The following is a 24,148-nucleotide window of genomic DNA, read 5'->3' as shown; positions in this document are numbered from 1 at the left end:
GAGGCCAGATTATGAAGGTCTGAAGGCCCAATTAAGGAATGTATAATTTATCAGCTTTGGTGAAACATCAGAGGATTTCCACCAAAGCATAGAATGATTAGATTTGTGTATCTGAAAGCTAACTTCAATATTTGTGTCTCTGTACCAAAAACTGGAGGCCAACTTGAAGGCTGTTAGTGCAGGTGTGAGATGACGAGTGGTTAAGATACTGATGGTATGGGGATATAGAGGGAATGACAACTTTACTCAGCTGTTAAGAGCAAAGTTTCTGGTGTGAAACTGCAAACAGCAATCACAGTTCTTCTGTTTAGTGGTTGTGTATTATTTAACCTCTACCTCAGGTTGCTTATCTGTAAAATGACTATACTAATACCTTACTTCACAGGGTTATTGTGAGGATTAAATGAGATAATCCATGTAAAATGTTTATCATAGCATGTGGCACCTAGTAATGCTTGATAATGTAGTTATCACATTATTACTAATTTGCAGCATTTGTTGATCAATTGAAAGGGGGGTGAGGGAGAAGGAGGGCTTTACTATCAAATTTCTAAGACTAACTAGATGGCAATTCCATGAATAAATTACCTGTTTTCTTCCTCGCTAGCCCAACTGTGGTTCCAGGCCAGCACTTTCAGTATCACCTGGAAACTTGTTAGATATGCAAATTCTTGGCTTCCCACCCTAGATCTAATGAATAAGAAACTGTGGGGTGAGATGCAGCAAGTGGTGTTTTAACAAGCCCTCCAGGTGATTCTGATGTACTTCAAGTTTGAGAACCACTACTTGGTACTCTACAACTGGGGTTGGCTGACTTTTTTTTTTTAAACGGGGTCTGGCTGTGTTGCCCAGGCTGGAGTCCAGTAGCTCTTCACAGTCATTATCATACTGAACTGCAGCCTCGAACTTCCAGGCTCAAGTGATACTCCTGCCTCAGCCTCCTGAGTCACTGGGACTACAGGTATGCACCACCATGCCTAGCTAATTTTTACATTTTGTAGACATGGGGCTTCACCATGTTGCCCAGGCTGGTCTCAAACTCCTGGGCTCAAGTGATCCACCTTGGCCTCCCAAAGTGCTGGGACTACAGGCATGAGCCACTGTGCCTGGTCCCACCTTTTTTTTTTTTTTCTTCTGGAAACTTTACAGCTCTGAAATCCAAAGTCTAGGATTTCACTGCTCCAGACTAAGTAAACATGCTTTTCCCCACCAAAACCAAGGCTGGAATTTTTGGATTGGAGGTCTGATCTTGATCTCAATACATAGGATGACCTGGCTAAACCACCAGAAAACTGAAACCTGAGAAGAGAAGGTCTTCTACGAAGGAAAAGGAATTCTTGCTTCCAAACCATTAGGTTTTAAGCTGTGGTAATCCTTGAACTAAGAAATATAAAGAAGGGAACTCTCAACAGCCAAGACGGGCAAAGTGGAGTTGCCAGCTGTGAGGGAGCCTAGGAAAATTGTGTTTAGGACCATAAATCAAGTCCTTAAGTCTTTTTTTTTAAATTCCTTTCTTGGTTTTTTTTTTTTTTTTTTTTTTTTTGAGACGAAACCTTGTTCTGTCACCCAGGTTGGAGTGCAGTGGTGCAATCTCGGCTCGCTGCAACCTCCACCTCCTGGGTTCAAGCAATTATTTTCTGCCTCAGCCTCCCGAGTAGCTGGGATTACAGGCGCCCGCCACCATGCCCAGCTAGTTTTTGTATTTTTAGTAGAGACGGGGTTTCACCATGTTGGCCAGGCTGGTCTCAAACTCCTGACCTCAGGTGATCCACCCACCTCAGCCTCCCAAAGTGCTGGGATTACAGTCACCATGTCCGGATTGAGCCACTGTGTCAGGCCTCCCTAAGCAATTCTGTCCCTAATGAGATAATGACCATTCTTTTTGCCTTCTGGCTAAGGGTATGGAAAGAGTTAAAGCCAATACTTTCACCATCCCTCTAAGGATTATAGAATGGCAGAATTCCATTTCTAGGACCTACATTCTTTGAAGGGAATGCCTATGTTGTGGAAAGAGGATGCAGCAAGCCTTTTCACTTGACTGGGCTTGGTTTTCCCAGACCAAAAAATAAAATGGAAATAAATCATCTTTAAGGTCCCTTGCAGCTTTATGACTGTATAAAGCTACGTTTTTCAGCTAACAGCGGGGCAGAACTAGGTAGTAAAAAGAGGAGACTTGTTTTGGCCACTCCCCAGGGAAAGAGGACTCATCTGGGCAGTTTCCTGAAGCTCTCAGAAAGGTGGAGACTGGAGTTGCGTGGCTGGTATTAGCCCAGTCCTGTGGCACCGAAAGCACACCACGGTTAGAGAGACCACCTCTGCCTTCTCTGGGAGGACGGGGGATGGGAAACAAGCGTGGAGCCACAGAGGCTTCCCGCTCTGCAGCCCGGCCTGGCTCAGCTCTTTCTGGCAGAAACCGTGCCCTGCTACAGGCTTCCTCGAGCAGGATGCTAGTGTGCTGCTCTCCTGCTCCCCTCTGCAGGGGCCTCTCAGAGGGTAGGACACACCCTCCTTCCCGCCCCCCCCCCGCATTAAAAATCACAACTCAAATTTGGGTATTTTTCTCCCTCTGCTAGCCCCGCCAAAACTTTCAGCGTGTTCCGCCCACTCCACGTGGACCTCCCTTCCCTGTCCCAGCAGCCCCTGCGAGAACCCTCACCCCCAACATGTGACCAATTGTTATGTTTCCTTCCTGGAACTCTCTTTCAGCTGGCACCAACTAACGACTGAACAAAAGTGCCCCCTTCAGGGTGAATGTGGGGCAGCAGCTTGAGGGGAGGAAAGCTGATGAGGGCTCAAGTACAATAGGGGAATGCAGCTGCCTCTGCTTAAAATGATTTCGTATCTACATAGCTCCCTGGCTAATAACTAAGGATTACACAATCAAACGATGAGACAAACGCAAGAGAAGGATGTCATCAAATAAAACTACTTCGGGTGGAGTTGGATAAAGTTTTAATTTCCAGCTGCAAAGTTGGTTACCTCTACTCCAACTCAATTTCCCCTAGAGTTCTTCATGATGTTGGCAGAGCACTCAGATCCTCCCATTCCAGACAAGAGCCAAGAATGCCCTAATTATGGGCTGGGTGATGGGAACTGGGCCTCCTCTGGGTGGGTGAGCTGCTTTTTGCTCACTACTACCACCCCCTTCCCCAGCAACACTCTAGTTGTCTCTTTATGAGCCCTGACTTCTCAAGCTGACAGTTTCCAAAATGGAATCTCCCCCTCTCTCAGCACTGGGGAACATTTTCCCTGGATGGGAAGAGCCCCAGGAGATCATGTTGGAGGAAGGAGGAGAAGGGCGGGGCAGCAAAAATTAGTCCAGTGGGAAGCCTTGGTACATGGAACAAGGGGGCTAACCAGGGAAAGTTAGAAAATAGGTCAAAGGAAGTCACGCAGAGGGAACTAGTTTCCTTGGAAAAAAATTCTAAGCTTTGTCCATTTCTCACCTCACTCCTATCCCTTACAGGAGATGTGGGATTGGGGGATTGGGTAGGGAACTGGGGGTGAGGGAACGTTCAAAGTTGGAGGCTGACTTGGGGAGGAGTTGTGGGCAAGGCTCAGAGAAGGAAGAGTAGGACTAAGTAGTGCAGGTAGGGAGGGGTAAATTTAAAATCAGAATTACTGTGGGGCCATTTCTCCCTCCAAGGCCACAGGGGTCATGAATAGTCGATGGTCCAGAAGCTACAAGCCTGGGAGCCCTAGGAGGGGGATCTCATTGTAGCCAGGAAGCACACTACCCAGGAGCATATTAAACAGTAATTTGTGGAAGACAATGGAAGGAGTCCTGGGGCACCTATTTTTCTCTGTGTGTGTGTGTTAATTTCAACTTTTATTTTAGATTCAGGAGGTACATATGCAGGTTGGTTACAAGGGCATATTGTGTAATGGTGAAGTTTGGGGTATGATTGAACCTGTCACCCAGGTAGTGAGCATAGTACCCAATAGGTAGTTTTTCAGTCCTTGGTGGGGCACCTGTTTTCAAGGGAAACAGCCCAAAAGTGATCAAACTAGAATGTTGAGGACTCTAGCCAGGACATTTGCTCTCCTATAACTCAGCATCTGTCAGCGCTCCCATTACCAGGTGCTATTTCCAGAGTCCTGGGCTTAGGGAGAGGGAAAGGGAGGGGCGGAGGTGGAGAGGCAGAGGGAGACCTGATGGGCTCCTCCCCCAGCACAACTGCAATTCCAGCTTTTAGCCACTCAGGGGCTCCCAAGCTCAACCACAGCCCCAGAGTAAGGAGGGAGATTGAGTTAACAAGCCTCCAGAGGACACCTTGGGTCATCAGGGATGACCCTGAGCAGAGGGGTGACCCAGGAGTCATTTGCTTTGAAGTTGCAAGCCTGTCACAAGCCAATGAGAAGGCCTCCAGCCTCAACCTTTCTCTCTAAAAGGCACTGAGAACTCACTCCCCACCTCCTACCCTTACCCACTTCTCTGTGGTCATTTCCTCCCCCGCGTGTTTCCTTCCCCTCCCCCATCCTCATGGTGGGAACCATCCCCCAGCCTGTCAGAGTCCTGAGGAATGTTTTTGCCTTGGCTGGGCGCCAAGCTGTGAACTTCCTGGGCTTTGGGGTGGGGCTTGGCCAAGGGGAAGCCCTTTGGACCCAAGAGCCACTCAGTTCTGCATGGCCTGCCGGCTTTCTCTGCCTCTCTGCTAAGCAAAAGGCTCCTCCATCATTTTGTGTCACCACTGCCTCATTTCCTCCCCCCACAATAGGATTTCCTTGCCAGGGCAAATCCCACAATCTGGAAGCCGTGGTCGTCCGAAACACTGTTGGCTTATAGTGGGAGAGGAAAGGCACCTATTTCAGAGGCTGCCTTCTCTGTTCCAGAGGGCCGGTAGCTGGAAGGAGGGATTCAGTTGCCAGGGTCCTGAGGTAAGGACTTTGTAAATGGTAATTAATATTGGGGGTTCCTTCTGGATCCTTCTCAGAACCCTTGAGTCTAAAGAGGTACAGGGTCTCTATATAGTTAAGCCTGGGAGTAAGTGGATTTCTCCATATCTGACCTTTACACAGCCTTCATTTCCTGAAATAAATTAGCTGAAATCTGAACTCACTCTTCCACATCATCTTTCCAGTCCCCTGCAGCAGACAGTGTAGGTTCAGCAAGAACACGGAGCAGGCAGAAACCACTCCCAAATCTCATTAATAGAGACTGCGCCTGTCAGGGACCACCGGCTCCTCTCCAGGGGGTCACTGCTCAGGTGTTTTTGCATTTCGGAGATGGGAGTCTTCTGAGCTCTAGTCCACAAAAAGCCCTAAAACGACAGTGAGAACATAGTCCTGTGGCATCCCCTGCCTCAGGGCCCAGTCCCTCAATGCCACTTTTGCAGCCTGTCTGCCTGATGTCATCATATGTAGACCTGTGCCAGATTCCCAGGTTCCTATCTTGAAACCTCAGCCCCCGCACCCAGGGCCTAGGGGAGAGCCAATGTAGGTCAGTGCAGCTGAGCCTGCAGGGCTGTCTGCTCCTTGAGCCCAGAGCCTTTCAGGCACAGAGAGAAAGCCTTGCAGAGAAGCAAAAGAAAGGGCTCTGGGAGAATCAGAGAAAAGCTTATTCCTCAAAAAATGAAGCAGGGAGAGGCCAGGAGTCAGCTGCTCAGACTGAAACAGTAACAGGAGTTCTGTTCCTGAGAACTGCCTGTGATGGAGAGAAGGCCCGAAGAGAGGGGCTGGGCATGGCTCCCATCCCCCCCAATCTCCTAACCCCCATTTGCCTGTGTAAGGGAACCCTCTGGATCTGGTGTCCGTCCCTCATTCTCTACTCTCTTTCCAGGCTCAGGTTTCATTCTCAGGAGCTTTTGTGATTTGCCTTAGGGATCCTTTGTTTCCTCTGGCCACAGTTTCTGGGTCTCAGGAAGGTGGAGTAGGCCAGGGATGACCCCGCCCTCCCCTATTGAAAGACTTTTCCTGCTTGTTATCTGCTAAACTCATTTTACCCAGGGAACTTCCAAACTTCTGGGACCTCATTCCTTCCCTTGGTATCCCTACCCTGGCATCCAAGATCTCAAGGAGTGAGTGTTTGTGTGTGCCTGTGTGCGTGGTCCTCATATTCTTTTAGTTACTCATGGAAGTCAAGAGCCTATGACTGTAACTAACTTGGGGTCCCCATGGCCAGCAAAATAGATAAAGGTTTAATTTCTACCTCCAGCCTCAAAACAATTTAAGCCACAATCATTTGTTCTAATAGGAGCCTTGGGACAGGAAGTAGGTAAGATGGACAAAGGATAAACAAATAAAATTCTTTTTTTTTTTTTTTTTTTTTGAGACGGAGTCTCGCTCTGTCGCCCAGGCTGGAGTGCAGTGGCGCGATCTCGGCTCACTGCAAGCTCCGCCTCCCGGGTTCACGCCATTCTCCTGCCTCAGCCTCCCGAGTAGCTGGGACTACAGGCGCCCACGACCGCGCCCGGCTAATTTTTTGTATTTTTAGTAGAGACGGGGTTTCACCGTGGTCTCGATCTCCTGACCTTGTGATCCGCCCGCCTCGGCCTCCCAAAGTGCTGGGATTACAGGCGTGAGCCACCGCGCCCGGCCAAACAAATAAAATTCTAACCTTTTATTTCTTTCATTCTTCCCTCACCCAGTACCTTCCACTCCTCTTTGAGATCTCAGCTACTCATTAGCCTACTACTGTTGTATCATTTGCCCGCATTTCCAGAATCTGCACACAGGAGGCACTCAATAAATGCTTTTCACGCTGAATCAAACGAAATCTGAATATGCCCTGTGGCTGGACTTTGAAATGAAGCAGCACACAGGGGGAAGGTAGACATAACCCCAGATTTTTTTTTTGAGACAGGATCTCACTGTCGCCCACGCTGGAGCGCAATGTGCGATCTTGGCTCACGGTAACCTCCACCTCCCAGTTCAAGGAATTCTCCTGCCTCAGCCTCCTGAGTAGCTGGGATTACAGGCACACACCACACCCGGCTAATTTTTGTATTTTTTTGTGGACACGGGGTTTCACCATGTTGACCAGGCTGGTCTCCAACGCCTGGCCTCAAGTAATCCACCCACCTCAGCCTCCCAAAGTGCTGGGATTACAGGGATGAGCCACCACGCCCAGCTGACATGTCCCCAGATCTTGGGCTAGATTCTCCTAGAGGACTGATTGCTAGGGACCAAAGACCTAGAGCAGTGGGTCTCAGGCTTCCCAGAATCCTGAGGGCCTTATTAAAACTCAGATTGCTGGGCTTTGCTCCCAGAGCTTCTGATTCAATCAGCCTGGGATGGGGCCTGGGAATTTGCATTTCTAACATGTTCCCCAGGTGACCCCGATCCCTCTGCTTATCTTGAGAACCACTCTCTTAGAGAACCCCAGCCCCTCACCCCAGTGTTTACCATGAGGACCTGATTGGTTCCTTTTTTTTTTTTTTTTTTGAGACAGGGCCTCGATCTGTTGCCCAGGCTGGAGTGCAGTGGCGTGATCTCAGCTCACTACAACCTCTGCCTCCCGGGTTCAAGTGATTCTCATGCCTCAGCCTCCCAGGTAGCTGGGATTACAGGCACTCGCCGCCACGCCTGGCTAATTTTTTTGTATTTTTAGTAGAAACAGGGTTTCACCATGTTGGCCAGGCTGGTCTCGAACTCCTGATCTCAAATGATTCGCCCACCTTGGCCTCCCAAAGTGCTGGGATTACATGGTTCCAATTTTATATAGGAGGAAGGAATTGGTACCACCCTAACCAGTACAGACATCTTAGAGAGGGTAAGGGCAAGCATAAGTCGGTCTCTGATTATCCATTCTGTCTCTTTTTATATAGTCCATTGATTCCATCCTTATTGAAAGTCACTTCCCCAAAACATGTTTTGCAGCAGCAACAGGAGCACTAGGAATTTCCTGTGACGAGGCAGCGCCAGCGCTGGGGAGGGGTGGAGGCAGTGCTGAGCGAGCGCCTTCCCTTGGCTCGGGCAGGGCCACGTGCCCCACCCCCTCGCTTGCACATGTCTCCACCGCCACCGCCGCAGCAGCCGGGCTGTTTATGAGCGAGTTGTTGTGGTAGAAATGGAGCAGGCTGCACATGCCCGGGCCATGTGACCCCAGCAGCCCGCGTGAGCCTCGAGCCGGCACAAACACACTGGGCCCCTTCCTCCATGGGCCAAAGAAACCGGAGGCAAGATGAGGAAGGAGGGAAAGCGCGCGGGGCTCCCTTCTTGTCTCCTTGCGCTTTATCCTGCTTCTGTCTCCTTTTGTCTCTCCTGAGCCACCAGGGGAGCAAACACCCAGAAAAGAAACATGGTCTTCCCAAGCGTATTTTCCTCCCAGGCAGCCCCTTGGGGTTTTCACAACCCAGAACCCTAAGCCTCAAAAGAACAAAGGACCTTCCCAAGCCAAGAACACAGCACAGCCCACCCCAGCCCTCATGGTGATGAGCTGATGTCAGCCCAGAGCCAAGAGTTGGCTTCCCTGTAGCCCGGGCTCCCCAAATGAGGCTACCCTGTCCCCTCTTTCTAGGAAGGAGGATGCCACACACACACGCAAGTGCCCACTCCAGGATTAGAACAAGGACAGTTCAGGGATTTGTGTGTTTGGGGACATGAAGCAAAGGTTCTGCAACAGTGTTCTGTGAGGTTAGTGGACCGGAAAGGGAAAGTCCCTCTGCTGCTTGGGGATAGGGAAGAGCAGAGGGCTGGAGGAAGTCTAGAAGGGTTTTCCCACTAACCCCTGTGCAGCTGGAGAACAAATGTGAGTGCAAAAGGCAAATTCAGCCTCCATCCCTCATTGAAGTGTCCCCTTCCCTCTGCCTGGCCCTCTAAACCCCACTGGTCCTTCTCTGGGCACTCTAACCGCAGACCCCGGCTTCTGGCCCTCTGCTCCTGCCCCCTACTCGTGACCCCATTTCTCAGCCGCAGTGCCTCTTGCTGGGATATGAGACTATGCTAGAGTCAGGGGGACAGTAGGTTAGCAGGAACAAGCAAATGAAATGAGCACGACCCACATTTCCTCATCGCACCAAAACTTCGCAGATCCTGCATTGCAGAGCTAGCGCTTTTTTTTTTTTTTTTTTTTTTTAATCTCCGCTGGGCCCCTACATACGTCTGCATTTTTGCAACCAGCACAGATTTTTTTTTTTTCAGGGTGCAAACTGCGCATTCTAATGAGCCAAAGCTCCTTCCTGCGGCATTGAAAATCTCTTTGGCAAATTGCTTCTTCCCCACTCGCCCTCCCCCCAATTTAGAAGAGGAGGAGGGATCCCAAATTTGTGAAGACGCATCCTCTCTCTCTCCTTCTCCTGCCCCCCCTTCCCCAAGATACCGCAGTCTTTCCAGCCCCGACTAACAGCTGCAGACCAGGGGAGAGGAGTGGGAGGAGGGAAAGTAAGCCTTGTTCCTTCTTTCCACTCAGGCTGAGCTGGCGGGGCGGGGGTTGCTTTTTTCCCTGGGCAGCCCATTGCAACCCCCCTTTCCTCCCCATCCCAGCCAGTGTTTATGTAAGCCTCCCAGAAACTACACAAGGCCCCTAATGCCTGCCCAGGCCACAGCTCCGAGGTCCATCCTGCTCACGAGGACTGTCATGAGCCTCTGGCCTCCCCAGGCAGCTGCATGGCGATTTGCAGAGACCCAAAGAATGGAGACACCGGATAAGCAAAGGGTTTGAGATGGAGCTTGGGATAAAGGGTGGAGATGGAAGCAGATGCAGAGCACCCCCTCTCCCTTGCCCCCGCCTCCCCCACATTCTCCTTGCATCTGAGTTCTACAGAGGCTCAAGGGCAGCCAATGGGCAGGTGCAGGGGCCTGGAAGATGACACCACAGTGGCTCCAGCAGCATGGCAAAGATTGGACAGGAGGCCTTAGCATAGCATGTACTGGATGCCAGAAAAAGGGTCATCTGGGGCTTAGTCTCCACTGCCAAGGACAATCCATGCCTCCTCCAGGATCCTGTGATGTGGGTGAGATCCTGGGCTCAGAGAGGGGGCACCCTCCTTCAGATTCTTCAAAGCATCTGCTGAAGAAGCATTGGTGCAGGACAGTGGTTTTTGGAAGGGCTGGTTTTAGAGGTACATGTTCCTCAAAGCAGGTAAATGGGGAAGTGGGATGCTGTTTCCTTAAGGCTTTGGACACAACTTTTGTCGGTCCTTGGTGGCCTTCCATACACTCCCTCAAACAATCTTCTTAATACAGCTCCTGGAAGGAAGCACCATGGGACTTTAGAGGGCCCTGACCTAACTTGCCCCACTCTCTTCACCACCAGCAGCAGACCCCAAATCCCGAGGGTTTGGGTCAAGAACAGAGTTCAGATGCCTGCTTCTGTTAGTCACCTCTGTAGCAGTCTGGTTTGTGCACCCTGTTCCTGCCCCTTCTACTTTTAGAACCAGATGAGGGAAATGTAGGACGGGGAGTGGGAAGAGTTTAGGGGAAGAGGAAATGTGCCTGGGGTTAAAAGAGAGATTTTGGAAAGCCAAGGTACTCCCCGGGACAGGAACAAGGGGGTGCTTCAGGCTTCTGTTCTTGGTGATATATCCCACTTCCAAACATCACCATTGCTTGGGAAACACCAGGATGAATTTGCTGCTCAGACATTCCCCTAGGGTGGCAGTAATCTCTCTCTCTAGGAGGGGCAGTCTTGCTAGTAGAAAGAGTTTTATCTTCAGGACTGGGATTGAATCCCCAGCATTGCCATTTTCATTGTGACACTGACAGTGGTAGTTCCAAGAGATAGCTGGAGGGGGCTTTAGCCCCCCCCAATAATTTCCATCAGCGCTATCATTCTTTGATGTGACATCTTTTCAGTCTTAAGTGCTATGCAAATTACAACTTCCAGACTAATCACTTAGACCTTCTGGCACCCTGGGCAAGTTAATAAACTTCTGTAAGTCTCAGTTTCCCCATCTCTAAAATAAGAATGAGATCTACAGCATAGGGTTGTTGTGAATATTAAATGAGATAATGTGTATAAAGCACTTTGCACAGTGCCTGGCATATGGTTGGTACTTAATACATATTTATGGTTTCCTTTCCTTGGAAAAAGCAGTAGTGAGGTAAAGATAGAATCTGAGGCAAAACACATCCATGGAACCCAGCCCTGGCTCGTGCCTTGCCCTTTCTTTCTCCATCCCCCTCCCCCCACCACACAGAGAAGCAAGTTAGCTCAGACTCTGTCCTTCCTGTGGCATGTTCTTAAAGTTCTCCCCAAAACATCCAGGCTTTGAGTGGGGTAGAGAAAGACAGCTGGCCTTTTAGAGACAAGGAAAACGATTTAGGAGGGCAGGAAGTGAGCCTTTCCCAGGCACATGGTTGGTTCCCTGATTCAGGGGCATCCCCAGCATTTCTATACCAGGTTTGCATCACCTGGGCAGACAGGTTTCTACTCTGGGCAATGGTTCCTTGGTGAGAAAGGAGGGGGATGGGAAGGCACCTACAGAAGCCTGACCTGTTTCCAGCAAGGATCCACCCTCAGTCAGTCAGTCAGTCAGTCAAGCAGTTGGCCCAAGATTTAGGCCACCCAGAATTTGCACTGGGTGTTGCCCTGTTACCCAGAACAACCTTCTGACAGGGAGAAGAGATCTCAGATCAAACACGCACACCCATACACACTCACAGCATTCACACTTACACACATGCAGTCTCACTCACAGTCATACAATCACACACACACACGCACAAATACATAACTGACCAGAGCTTAGTGTTCTAAATACCTTTCCTTCTTCTCCTCTGTGTCTGCTGTCCTCTGAAGTCCAAAGAAATCAAGGAAAATTAAAGACATATTTGGAAACACACAGGCAGGATCCAACACGGCCCTTAATGGGAAGGTTCGTCCCCAGAATCCCAGACTCGGGAATCCAAGTGGAAGTGTATGCAGAACCAGGGCAGTGCCTTGCTGTACCAGATTGTGAATATGCTATTCTACCTGGATCCAATCTGAGTACTATTTATGAAGAGTTCAGTCCTTTCTTGAGTTGAACTGGGCTATGGGAGAAATGGTATATGTGTATGTGTGTATGTACGTGTGTGTGTGTGTAGAAGTGAACAGCAGGCCGGGCGTGGTGGCTTACGCCTGTAATCCCAGCACTTTGGGAGGCTGAGGCAGGTGGATCACCTGAGGTCAGGAGTTTGAGACTAGCCTGACTAATATGGTGAAACCCCATCTCTACTAAAAATATTTTTAAAATAGCCAGGCTTTGTGGCGTGTGCCTGTAGTCCCAGCAACTTGGGACACTGAGACAGGAGAATGGCTTGAACCCAGAAGGTGGAGGTTGCAGTGAGCCACTGCACTCCAGCCTCGGTGATAGAGTGGGACTGTCTCAAAAAAAAAAAAAAAAAAAAGAAGTAAACAGCAATGTCCAGCTGGAGGGGCAGGGGAATAGGTTGTGTTGAGATGCACCTGTTGTCTTAAGATCTTAAGGTCTTACGGTCAAGGCTGAGGTCAAAGAGAAGCCAAGATTCTACTCCGGATCCCCCAGAACCAGACAACCCAGCCTTTCCCCCCTCCCTTTGGTGGCTTTGGGTCACATAGTTTCTGCCCTTCTCCCAGCAGCTGCTGACAGAGAAAGAAGCAGGCACAGACTGACTAGAAGCTTCTGGAGCCAAGGGAGAACACTGCCTTTTCATTCTGTATTCCTCTCACCAGCTGCAGAAGAAAGACACCCGAATTACTTATTTGTCAGGGAAAAAAGGAGGGGCCCTTTAAGAAATGCAAAGGAAGGAGCAGGGGGTAACCCCTCTCCTGTGCCCCCTCCCTCCCAGCCTCTGCCTTCACACCACACACAGACTGCAGAACCACCCAGGTTTTTCCAAGAGGAGTGTCAGGCTGACTGAATTTCAGCTCTCTCTATCTCTGCTCCCTCCTGCTTCTCACTGGTTGCAGCGGGGAAGGAGTCTTGACCTACCCCGGCTCCCCCTCCTAGAGGAACAAACACCCAGCAAGTATACAGGGGGTGGGCAGGACCACCACAGCAGCAATAGAGCTGTGGGCCTTGGGGAGGACCCACGGCAAGTAAAGGGAGGGTGCTAGTGGTGGTGCTGGGCTGTGGGGAGCTAGATGCACGCCAGGGGTCCTGATTTTGAGTCCAGTCCTGACAGACACCTAGGCTCTGGCCCTGGCTCTGACTTGGAGTCAAGGTGACAGAGAGCAGGCAGGAGCAGGACATGGCAACTTACCTCCTAGCTTTCCCTCCAGAGCCCAGAGGGCAGAGGGAGAGGGGGTGGAGGCTGAGCTCAGAACCAAGTTTTCCTGAAAAGCCTCTTTCCTTGTTTGTTTTAGCCCCTCCCAGTCTCTCCCATGCTCTGCTGCAGCTTCCCAACTCTGGGCCAAAGGGCCAGAGAAGAGCCCACTGCCCTCTCTCCCCACTTTTCTTGGGAGCAGGGGAACAAAGCTAAAGCCTAGCCCATTCTAGGAAGCTCATCTTCTACAAGGAGTCATAGGGTGAGTGGTCAAGCTCCTGCGGTCAAACTCACTGTCCTCACTACCCTGTTTACTCCTGTGTCCATATTCTTCATCTTTTTTTTTTTTTTTTTTTTTTAAATGGAATTTCGGTCTTGTTGCCCAGGCTGGAGTGCATTGGCGCAATCTCAGCTCACTGCAACCTCCGCCTCCCAGGTTCAAGCGATTCTCCTGCCTCAGCCTCCCGAGTAGCTGGGACTACAGGCATGCACCACCACGCCCAGCTAATTTTTGTATTTCTAGTAGAGACAGGGTTTCTCCATGTTGGCCAGGCTGGTCTCAAACTCCTGACCACGGGTGATCCACCCGCCTCGGCCTCCCAAAGTGCTGGGATTACAGGCGTGAGCCACCACTGCACTTGACCTTTTTTTTTGTTTTTGAGATGGACTTTCACTCTGTTGCCCAGGTTGGAGTGCAGTGGCACGATCTCAGCCCTCTGCAACCTCCATCTCCTGGGTTCAAGTGATTCTCCTGCCTCACCCTCCCAAGTAGCTGGGATTATAGGTGCCCGCCACCATGCCCGGCTAGTATTTTTGTATTTTTAGTAGAGATGGGGTTTCACCGTGTTGGCCAGGCTGGTCTCAAACTCCTGACCTCAGGTGATCTGCCCACTTCAGCCTCCCAAAATCCTGGGATTATAGGTGTGAGCCACTACCCCTGGCCTCCCATATTCTTTTTCTCTACCTTTTTGGTGACTTTCATGTTTCCCAGGCATCCATCAATACCATCCCAGGGGCTGCCTGTAGAGAAGGACTTTCTAGATGAAGAAAAACCTCCCTAGAAGCACTGGGCCTGGGGAAGAAGTTAGCAGGAGCAGCAGGTGGCTCAGGCTCCCTCTCCCTTCACTGCCTGAAGAAGTTTCCATCCGCTCCATGTCCCAAGCCCTCTAACATGATAGATCTCCTCTACTTGAGATCTGTTATTACTCATGGGACAGCTGCTCTGAAGGGAAATGCCGGTTGTTTTTTTTTTTTTTTTTTTTTTTTTTTTTGAGACGGAGTCTCACTCTGTCCCCCAGGCTGGAGTGCAATGGAGTGCAATGGCAATCTCGTCTCACTGCAACCTCCGCCTCCCGGGTTCTAGGGATTCTCCTGCCTCAGCCTCCTAACTAGCTGGGATTACAGGTGCCTACCACCACATCTGCCTAATTTTTGTATTTTTAGTAGAGACGGAGTTTCACCATGTTGGTCAGGCTGGTTTTGAACTCCTGACCTCAAGTGATCCACCCGCCTCAGCCTCCCAAAGTGCTGCGATTACAGCCATAAGCCACCACGCCCAGCAATGCTGGCTGTTTCTAACCCCTGTTCAGTATTTCACTTGTTCATCTACCACCTCCCTGTTGGGGGTGGGCAGATGAAACTAGCAATGGACGTCTGACCTTGGGCCAGTCACTTCTCCTAAGCCTCCTGTTCCCCAATAGTAAAAAGAGGGAGGCTTAAGATGATCTACATGTTCCCCTCTGAGTAGTAATCTTCTGTGGAATTCATATTCTACCCTCCAGCACCGAGGGGCAAGGGTGTCACTCTGCCCCCACCCCCTGCCTCACATCTTGCTCATTACTTTAGGATCTCAAAGCACTTTCACTATTAGTTCCCCTCTGTTGTCCTTTTTATTTCCCAGACAAAGGGAAATGACTCACCCCAAAGTCAACTGGAGTGGGTGGAATGGTGTCATACAAGCAAACAGGGAGTCCCTACAGACATCCCTACCTCTGTGGCAACTCCTTCCCCTGGAGGTGTTCTCTCTAGGACGAGTAGAAGGGAAAGGGGGTCACATTTCCTTTCCTTCTCTGGACTTTGCCCCTAAGCAGAGGGCAGCCTAAGCTCCTGACTCCAGGGAAATCTCCCTCCCTGGCTTGTCTCTCTCCCGGTCACCAGTAACCTCAGGACGAGGTCAGTCCCGCAATCACGTGAAGCCCTCACGTTTGCAAGGTTTGCAGAAAGGGCCTCTTAGCTTTGATCTCCCAGAGAGCAGCCAAGCTTGCCAGTCCCTCCCCAGAAATTCACATGCCCCTGCCATACAGGCTTTCTAAACACGCCACCCTGACTCTTCAGCGCACCCCACCCCACTCTCAGCTCCTCCCAGGTCCCGGTAAGCGCTTTGCCAGGCAGAAAGAGGAAAGGCACGCAGTCCGCCCACTTTGTCAGTGGACTACAAATCCCGACAGTCTCGTCGTTGCGCAGGCGCACAGAGCTCAACGTGCCGGCTGTTGGAAAAGTGTGTCACTGGGGCACGAGGCGCTCCCTGGGATCACATGGTACCTGCTCCAGTGCCGCGTGCGGCCCGGGAACCCTGGGCTGTTGGCGCCTGCGCAGAGCCCTCTGTCCCAGGGAAAGGCTCGGGCAAAAGGCGGCTGAGATTGGCAGAGTGAAATATTACTGCCGAGGGAACGTAGCAGGGCACACGTCTCGCCTCTTTGCGACTCGGTGCCCCGTTTCTCCCCATCACCTACTTACTTCCTGGTTGCAACCTCTCTCTCTCTGGGACTTGTGCACTGGGAGCTCCAGATTCGCTACCCCGCAGCGCTGCGGAGTCGGCAGGCAGAGGCACCCCGTACGCTGCAGAGACCCGACGCTCCTTGCTACCTTCTAGCCAGAATTACTGCAGGCTAATTCCCCCTACACACTCTCTTTGCTCTTCCCATGCAAAGCAGAACTCCGTTGCCTCAACGTCCAACCCTTCTCCAGGGCTGCAGTCCGGCCACCCCAAGACCTTGCTGCAGGGTGCTTCGGATCCTGATCGTGAGTCGCGGGGTCCTCTCCCCGCCCTTAGCCAGTGCCCAGGGGGCAACAGCGGTGATCGCAACCTCTAGTTTGAGTCAAGGTCCAGTTTGAATGACCGCTCTCAGCCAGTGAAGACATGACGACCCTGGACTCCAACAACAACACAGGTACTGAGATTCCTTTACTATCATCTTTTTCCTGTCACTGTATTCCCACCTCCATCTACGCCTTATAACAAGAGGAACTTTGTAAGGGACCGAGGAGTCCCTTGGCCCGGAGATTTGCTAACATGCTGCGGGGCTTTAATGTGGGATTTCCAGAGTGACTTGTTCGGGCTGGGAATACTCTCAGAAACGCCCCATCACCACCCCTCAGAGTCCCAAAGCTCCCTTGAGCCTTGAATCCCGGGGCGGGTGGAAATGGAGAGGAGGTATGGGTGGTGAAGCGAAAAATTTAGGGGCACTGGGAGCTTTGGAACAGTGCCCCGAAACGGCCCCATCTGTCCACTACCTGCAGCTGTGGTATGCCTGGCCTCAGAAAACGGACCTCCTCCCCTCCTGTCTTCCCCCTCCTCTAGTTTCTGCAGGCGCGAGGGAATCTGAGAAGCAGTGGCTCGGGGCTCAGGGAAGGAGGGGCTGGGAGAATCGTTCGGATCTCACTGGGGAATCCTCAGTGACAGGAGGGAGCGACACTTGAGGAGTCCAGAGCGTGGTGCCCGGCCCGAGGGAGGGCACCTACAGGGCCCCGGCCACCGGGAGGGCTCACATGGCTCTAGAGCCGGGCCCACGTGCTGCGTTTGTTTTCATTCAGCAGAAGCCGTGGCCGCCACCCCATTGGTTGTTGCCTCCCGGCCTCGTTACATAATGAGCTCCGCCCCCCCAGTCACCCCGGCAACGCGTGTTCCCTTCTCCCCTCCCCTAGGTTGTCCTAGTCCTGCTAGCGTTCGGGGTCCAGCCCACGACCCGGTCGCCGGGGAGAGGCGGGGAGGAGGTGGGGCTACTGCTCTCGATTGACGGGAAGCAAGGAGGGCGGGGCCTCGAGTTCCGGGGTTCCTCGTTGGGGAGCCACGTGCGAGAGGCACACGTGGAGCGGGGACGTGAGGCCGGCTGAGGGCCCAGCTCCCGCCCTGCCCCGCCCCGCCGAGATCTGGGTGAAGCTGGGCTGACTCACCGCCCCCGCCTGCCTCCTTTTCCGGTCCGCCTGCCCGGCCCCCTCCTCCTCATCACCAAAACAAAGTAACATGGAGCCATCTCTGACCTCTCATGGCCTTCTGTTTTACATTCCCTAAAGAGACCTCACCCCTAACCACCCTTGTCACTCCTTTCGCCTTCACTCTTATTTGCACCTACTTCACTGCACTTCATTTAGACTCAGCTTCCCCACATTCCAAATTCTCTGTTCTCCAAGCTTCTCTTTCCTTAGTTCTGCGAGCACTGTCTTACCCCCATCTCCACCAAACAAGCTGCAGTGTGCCTACAAAGGGCTCCCCAAAGCAACTGCACCGCACACTCATAGCTGAAATGATATTGTCCTTTTTTCTCACGAAAAGGAAAACTGAGACCCAAAGAGGGGAGTTGATATTCTCTAGGTCACAAAATAAGTTGGTAGTGATGGGTCTAGACCTGGACCTAGACACTTTTGAGTGTGCTCCTCACTTCCACGTTGGAAGCCTCTGCATGAAGGTCTCACTCTCTTTTGGGGGATGGGTGGATGGGTGAACTAGGTCAACTTCATTTACCTAATGATTCCATCCCCCACCTTAGCCCTGAAACCGTGGGAGCTGATCTGTTGTGCAACTATTTTCCAAGGAGCTGGGTTCACCCTGACCAACCTTGAGCTATTTTAGGGCCGCCCTGCCCAGTTTAGTGTGTGTCAGTGGGTGAGCAAGACATGTGCCTCTGCAGACACAGTGGCATGGCATGTGTCAGCTCACACGTGTCCTGGGATCCTCCCTTCTCCCACCCCGCCTGTGGCAGGCCAGTCTAGGTGCTTGGCAGAGGTGTGGCAGGCAGGTCACCTTTTTCTCCTGCTAATACCACGGGAGCACAGCCACCTCGTTGGCAATGTAACCAGAGGGTCAAAGTCCCTGAGTGGCCAGAGCCAAGGTCATTGTTACCAGGCTGAGATCTGAAGGGGGAATTTTAGAGCCCTAGGCTGGACAGTTTGTACAGTTTGTATTTCCACCTCCTGCAACTCGCACCGCGAAGTCCTTTCTGGACACAGAGATAGAGTCCACTGTGGCTCACTCTCTTAGAGGCCAGGGGAACCAGGCGGGCAGATTCCTTCCCTTCAGTTCCTTCAGAGAATATATCTCCCAGACTGGGGGGAATGTGATTGTCTTAGTTTTGTAAGATTTGTATTCTCTTTACTATTAGCTAGCTATCTCTCCATGGTCCATGGTTTCATTCCTGGAATGGTCTCAGTATTAAAATCAGCAGCTGGGTTTTTGTTTTTGGAGGACTGGGCACTTTGAATGGTGCTCAGCTGCCTATCCCCCAATCTTCAATTGACAACTAAGTCATTAGTTGCAGTCGATATTCCCAAGGAAGGCATATAGGGAAGGGGGCACATATGCGAGATGCCATAGGGGTCACGCCTCACATTCAAAGCAGAAGCTGAACGTGTCCTGCAAAGGGTTGTGGGTGTTGCTTGGCCATGCCATGTCTACTGTGTGTTGGGGAATTGCTTATTAACTCCAAGATTAGGGGCTCCACACGGTGAACTGAGTGGCCAGCAGTGTTTTGGGCAGACAGGTGGCGATGAGCACAGTGGCACCCTAGGTCCAGAGACATGGCGGCTGACACCCCCTTCCCTTTTGTTCTCCCTCCAGGTGGCGTCATCACCTACATTGGCTCCAGTGGCTCCTCCCCGAGCCGCACCAGCCCTGAATCCCTCTATAGTGACAACTCCAATGGCAGCTTCCAGTCCCTGACGCAAGGCTGTCCCACGTACTTCCCACCGTCCCCCACTGGCTCCCTCACTCAAGACCCAGCTCGATCCTTTGGGAGCACTGCAGCCAGCCTGAGTGATGATGGCTCCCCTTCTTCCTCATCTTCCTCGTCATCATCCTCCTCTTTCTATAATGGGAGCCCCCCAGGGAGTCTACAAGTGGCCATGGAGGACAGCAGCCGAGTGTCCCCCAGCAAGAGCAGCAGCAACATCACCAGTGAGTACTTTTCCAGCTGATTCGGGGGAAGGGAAGCAGGCCAGGGCCAGATTGGGAATGGGTTATGTGACACCAGTCTCGCCAGGGCCTATTCTGGCTTCAGGGATTTCTCCTAGAGTGGCACCAGCCCCTCTTCAGCCCAGTCTTGTCACTCCAGTGCCCCTCAACACTGGAGTTCCTCCTTAGCTTTTCCCTCCCTGGATCTCCAGCCCAGAAAGCCTTCCACACCTCTGGCCACTCAGCCTGGCCTCTCCTGCTCACCTGCTGCCTGTCTCTTTCACAGAGTTGAATGGCATGGTGTTACTGTGTAAAGTGTGTGGGGACGTTGCCTCGGGCTTCCACTATGGCGTGCACGCCTGTGAGGGCTGCAAGGTGAGGCGGACTGGGGGTAAGGGCAGGGGCAGGTGGCCCCCTCCCCCTGGACACAGAGGCCCAGCCATGACGGAGGTGGTCACTAACCGCCCCTGCCCTCCAGGGCTTTTTCCGTCGGAGCATCCAGCAGAATATCCAGTACAAAAGGTGTCTGAAGAATGAGAATTGCTCCATCGTCCGCATCAATCGCAACCGCTGCCAGCAATGTCGCTTCAAGAAGTGTCTCTCCGTGGGCATGTCTCGAGACGGTGAGGCAGCATCCCCACATCCTCCCCCTTTTTTCCGCCCAAAGTTTCTGAATTAATCTTTCCCTTTAAAAAAGTCACAAATGGAGACACATCATACTGTGAATCACATTTGCACAGGGGATGTCCATCCTTTATCTGCGTGGGTCAACATACACTTCTATCCCATTGGTCCCTCGGGTCACCTCCTACCAACAATCCCTCCTAGGGAAACCCCCTTGATGGGCGTGGCCTTGCTGGTTTTAGTTTTGATGTGAAACCCCAAGCCTTCAGAGCCTTGCCCTTTCAGGAGGAAGGAAGGAAGAGAAGCACGTGAGTGTGGCTGAGAACTTCCTGACGCTGTTCTCATCCTGTTGCAGCTGTGCGTTTTGGGCGCATCCCCAAACGAGAGAAGCAGCGGATGCTTGCTGAGATGCAGAGTGCCATGAACCTGGCCAACAACCAGTTGAGCAGCCAGTGCCTGCTGGAGACTTCACCCACCCAGCACCCCACCCCAGGCTCCATGGGCCCCTCGCCACCCCCTGCTCCAGTCCCCTCACCCCTGGTGGGCTTCTCCCAGTTCCCACAACAGCTGACGCCTCCCAGATCCCCAAGCCCCGAGCCCACAGTGGAGGATGTGATATCCCAGGTGGCCCGGGCCCATCGAGAGATCTTCACCTACGCCCATGACAAGCTGGGCAGCTCACCTGGCAACTTTAATGCCAACCATGCATCAGGTAGCCCTCCAACTACCACCCCGCATCGCTGGGAAAATCAGGGCTGCCCACCTGCCCCCAATGACAACAACACCTTGGCTGCCCAGCGTCATAACGAGGCCCTAAATGGTCTGCGCCAGGCCCCCTCCTCCTACCCTCCCACCTGGCCTCCCGGCCCTGCACACCACAGCTGCCACCAGTCCAACAGCAACGGGCACCGTCTATGCCCCACCCACGTGTATGCAGCCCCAGAAAGCAAGGCACCTGCCAACAATCCCCGGCAGGGTAACTCCAAGAATGTTCTGCTGGTAAGGGCATGGGGGCGGGCGGGTGCGTTAAGAAGGTCGGGGGGGCTTGGCAGAATGGACTTAGTGGAAGGCAGCTGGGGGCTCCTGGAGGCTGAAGGTGGGGATAGCCTCTTCCCAGGAGAGAATGTCTTGCCTTGCAGTCTGGGCTCTGCCTGGGAATCCCTGATCTCCACCTGGCACCTAATTGCTACTTTATCTGAAAGACCCATCCTCCAGGGCCACAGCCTCTAGCCCAGGCAGAATCTGGGGTCCAGCTCTGCTTGGGGCGTCCATCTGACCCAGCCTGGCTGACACTCGCGTCCCTCAATCTTTTCCTCCCCCAGGCATGTCCTATGAACATGTACCCGCACGGACGCAGTGGACGAACGGTGCAGGAGATCTGGGAAGATTTCTCCATGAGCTTCACGCCCGCTGTGCGGGAGGTGGTAGAGTTTGCCAAGCACATCCCAGGCTTCCGTGACCTTTCTCAGCACGACCAAGTCACCCTGCTTAAGGCTGGCACTTTTGAGGTGAGTGACCATTTATGCTTCCTGTTTTTTTTGGTTGGTTGTTTTTTTGAGACAGAGTTTCGCTCATTGCCCAGGCTGGAGTGGAATGGTGCGATCTCCACTCACTGCAACCTCCAACTCCTGGGTTCAAGCGATTCTCCTACCTCAGCCTCCCGAGTAGCTGGGATTACAGGTGCCCGCCACCACACTTGGCTAATTTTTACATTTTTAGTAGAGACAGGGTTTCGCCATGTTGGCCAGGCTGGTCTCGAACTCCTGACCCCAGGTGATCCACCCGCCTTGGACTTCCAAAGTATTGGGATTACAGGCATGAGCCGCTGTACCCAGCCACTTCCTGTTTTTGTTTTTTTTTTTTTTTTTTTGAGACGGAGTCTCGCTCTGTCGCCCAGGCTGGAGTGCAGTGGCCGGATCTCAGCTCACTGCAAGCTCTGCTTCCCGGGTTTACGCCATTCTCCTGCCTCAGCCTCCCGAGTAGCTGGGACTACAGGCACCCGCCACCTCGCCCAGCTAGTTTTTTTGTACTATTTAGTAGAGACGGGGTTTCACCGTGTTTGCCAGGATGGTCTCGATCTCCTGACCTCGTGATCTGCCCATCTCGGCCTCCCAAAGTGCTGGGATTACAGGCTTGAGCCACCGCGCCCGGCCCACTTCCTGTTTTGACCTTGGGAAGGATCCAGCAGAAGGCCTTGGTGTCTGGGGTGGGCAGGACCTCTGAAAGGTTTTAGAACCCAGTATCTTTGTCCTTATAGCCTCTGATTGGTGGAAGGGGCTGAGCTGCTCCTGCTGCTGTCTCTGGATGGCTGGGACTTCTGTCATCTCAGCTGGAATTTAATCACAACCCATTACACTGAAATAATGCCTTGGGTACACTGTTGCCCCCATTCTAGACAAAAGCAAGTTAACTTTGGTGAATGCCTTGCCCAAGGTCACAGGTAATAACAAAGCTGACACTCAGATTCAGGCTTATTGGATCCCAAAGCCATCCTTCCACCTGGGCTCCCTCATTGCCCATTCAGAAACAACCCCCACTGTACTGAGAAATCGAAGGCAGCACCACTAAACCCTTTGGCAAACTACAGGGGCGATTTGGTCAGTGCTCCTCCCACCCCACCCAGGTTGACTGTTCCCACTCCCCCTCTAGGTGCTGATGGTGCGCTTTGCATCATTGTTTAACGTCAAGGACCAGACAGTGATGTTCCTAAGCCGCACCACCTACAGCCTGCAGGAGCTTGGTGCCATGGGCATGGGAGACCTGCTCAATGCCATGTTCGACTTCAGCGAGAAGCTCAACTCCCTGGCGCTTACCGAGGAGGAGCTGGGCCTCTTCACCGCGGTGGTGCTTGTCTCTGCAGGTAGGTCAGGCTCTCGCCTGACCCGGGGGAGGAGGCAGACGCAGTTCAATTCAACACACCTTTTATGGAGTACCTATTCTATGCCAGGCCCTGCACTGGGCACTGGGGATACAGACATGATTCAGACACAGTCTAGCTTGGGAAACAGACTCATGCCCGACTAATTATAAAACAGTGAGATAAGTGTCACAGTAGAAGCATGAACCAAGGAAGCACAGACAACTATTTCTGCCTGGGGGAGCTGGGGAAGGAGGTGACACTTGAGTTGGGGCCTCAAAGGACAAGTAAGATGTTGCCAGGCAGAGAAAGGGGGAAGGGCATCCCAGGCAGAGGGAACTACACAGCAAAAAGCAAGGGAGCCTGGCCATGTTCGGCCTGTTGAGGAAGGGAAGGTGGTCTTACAGGATGGGAGGTGACCAGCCCTGCTGAGCCCACGCTCCCAGCTTTCAGGCATCTGCTCTCGGGGCAGAGGCCTGTGAGAAGGTACGGCACTCCTTCTCCTTACCCATCGGCCCTCGGGGGGGGGCTTCAGGGAGAGGCTGCATTGCCTGCCAGGTCCTCGCAGACCTCCGGTTCCTCGTCAGAGGAGCTCGGGGAGTCCGCCTCACTGCTGTCGTCTTCCCCACAGACCGCTCGGGCATGGAGAATTCCGCTTCGGTGGAGCAGCTCCAGGAGACGCTGCTGCGGGCTCTTCGGGCTCTGGTGCTGAAGAACCGGCCCTTGGAGACTTCCCGCTTCACCAAGCTGCTGCTCAAGCTGCCGGACCTGCGGACCCTGAACAACATGCATTCCGAGAAGCTGCTGTCCTTCCGGGTGGACGCCCAGTGACCCGCCCGGCCGGCCTTCTGCCGCTGCCCCCTTGTACAGAATCGAACTCTGCACTTCTCTCTCCTTTACGAGACGAAAAGGAAAAGCAAACCAGAATCTTATTTATATTGTTATAAAATATTCCAAGATGAGCCTCTGGCCCCCTGAGCCTTCTTGTAAATACCTGCCTCCCTCCCCCATCACCGAACTTCCCCCCCTCCCCTATTTAAACCACTCTCTCTCCCCCACAGCCCTCCCCTGGCCCCCTGATTTGTTCTGTTCCTGTCTCAAATCCAAGAGTTCACAGCTGAGCTGGCTTCTGTGGTGTGTGCTCGTTTGGGGGGTGGGGTGGAAATACTGCCAAGGCTGGGGGGGCCACCTCTCCATCTGGTCAGTTTGTGGGGTGGGTACTCTGCCAGCAGATGGGAGGATATAGGGAAACAGCACACAAGTCTAAGGGGGGTGCCCAAGGGGGTTATTTTCATCATATATTTATTACATAAATATATAGTAAAATAGACGAGCAACAATTACCATAAAAATATCTTTCTTTAAAATCCTGACCCAAAACACAACGGGGTGAA

At 52.4% G+C, this 24,148-nt stretch overlaps 1 protein-coding gene across 1 annotated transcript; it reads left to right on the top strand.

Moving 5' to 3' along the window:
- Nucleotides 1–15,661: 15,661 nt before the first annotated feature.
- LOC105472229 (nuclear receptor subfamily 1 group D member 1) lies at nt 15,662–23,716 on the top strand. The gene is made up of 8 exons (XM_011725265.3): nt 15,662–16,277; nt 18,941–19,276; nt 19,560–19,648; nt 19,752–19,896; nt 20,253–20,896; nt 21,220–21,405; nt 22,547–22,757; nt 23,386–23,716. Exons 1-8 carry the CDS (start codon nt 16,247–16,249, stop codon nt 23,583–23,585), a joined length of 1,842 nt encoding a protein of 613 aa, XP_011723567.1. The 5' UTR covers nt 15,662–16,246; the 3' UTR covers nt 23,586–23,716.
- The last annotated feature ends 432 nt before the right edge of the window (nt 23,717–24,148 follow it).

Source organism: Macaca nemestrina, chromosome 17, assembly GCF_043159975.1.
Source record: "Macaca nemestrina isolate mMacNem1 chromosome 17, mMacNem.hap1, whole genome shotgun sequence".
Classification (NCBI taxonomy): domain Eukaryota; kingdom Metazoa; phylum Chordata; class Mammalia; order Primates; family Cercopithecidae; genus Macaca; species Macaca nemestrina.
The sequence above is the reverse complement of the archived record's forward strand: the minus strand, read 5'-3'. Positions and strand labels throughout refer to the sequence as shown.

Coding starts and splice junctions, on each gene's coding strand:
- LOC105472229 (XM_011725265.3), top strand. CDS start 16,247: ATGACGACCCTGGACTCCAACAACAACACAG. Junction 19,649..19,751: donor ACGCCTGTGAGGGCTGCAAG/GTGAGGCGGACT, acceptor CCTGCCCTCCAG/GGCTTTTTCCGTCGGAGCAT. Junction 20,897..21,219: donor ACTCCAAGAATGTTCTGCTG/GTAAGGGCATGG, acceptor TTCCTCCCCCAG/GCATGTCCTATGAACATGTA.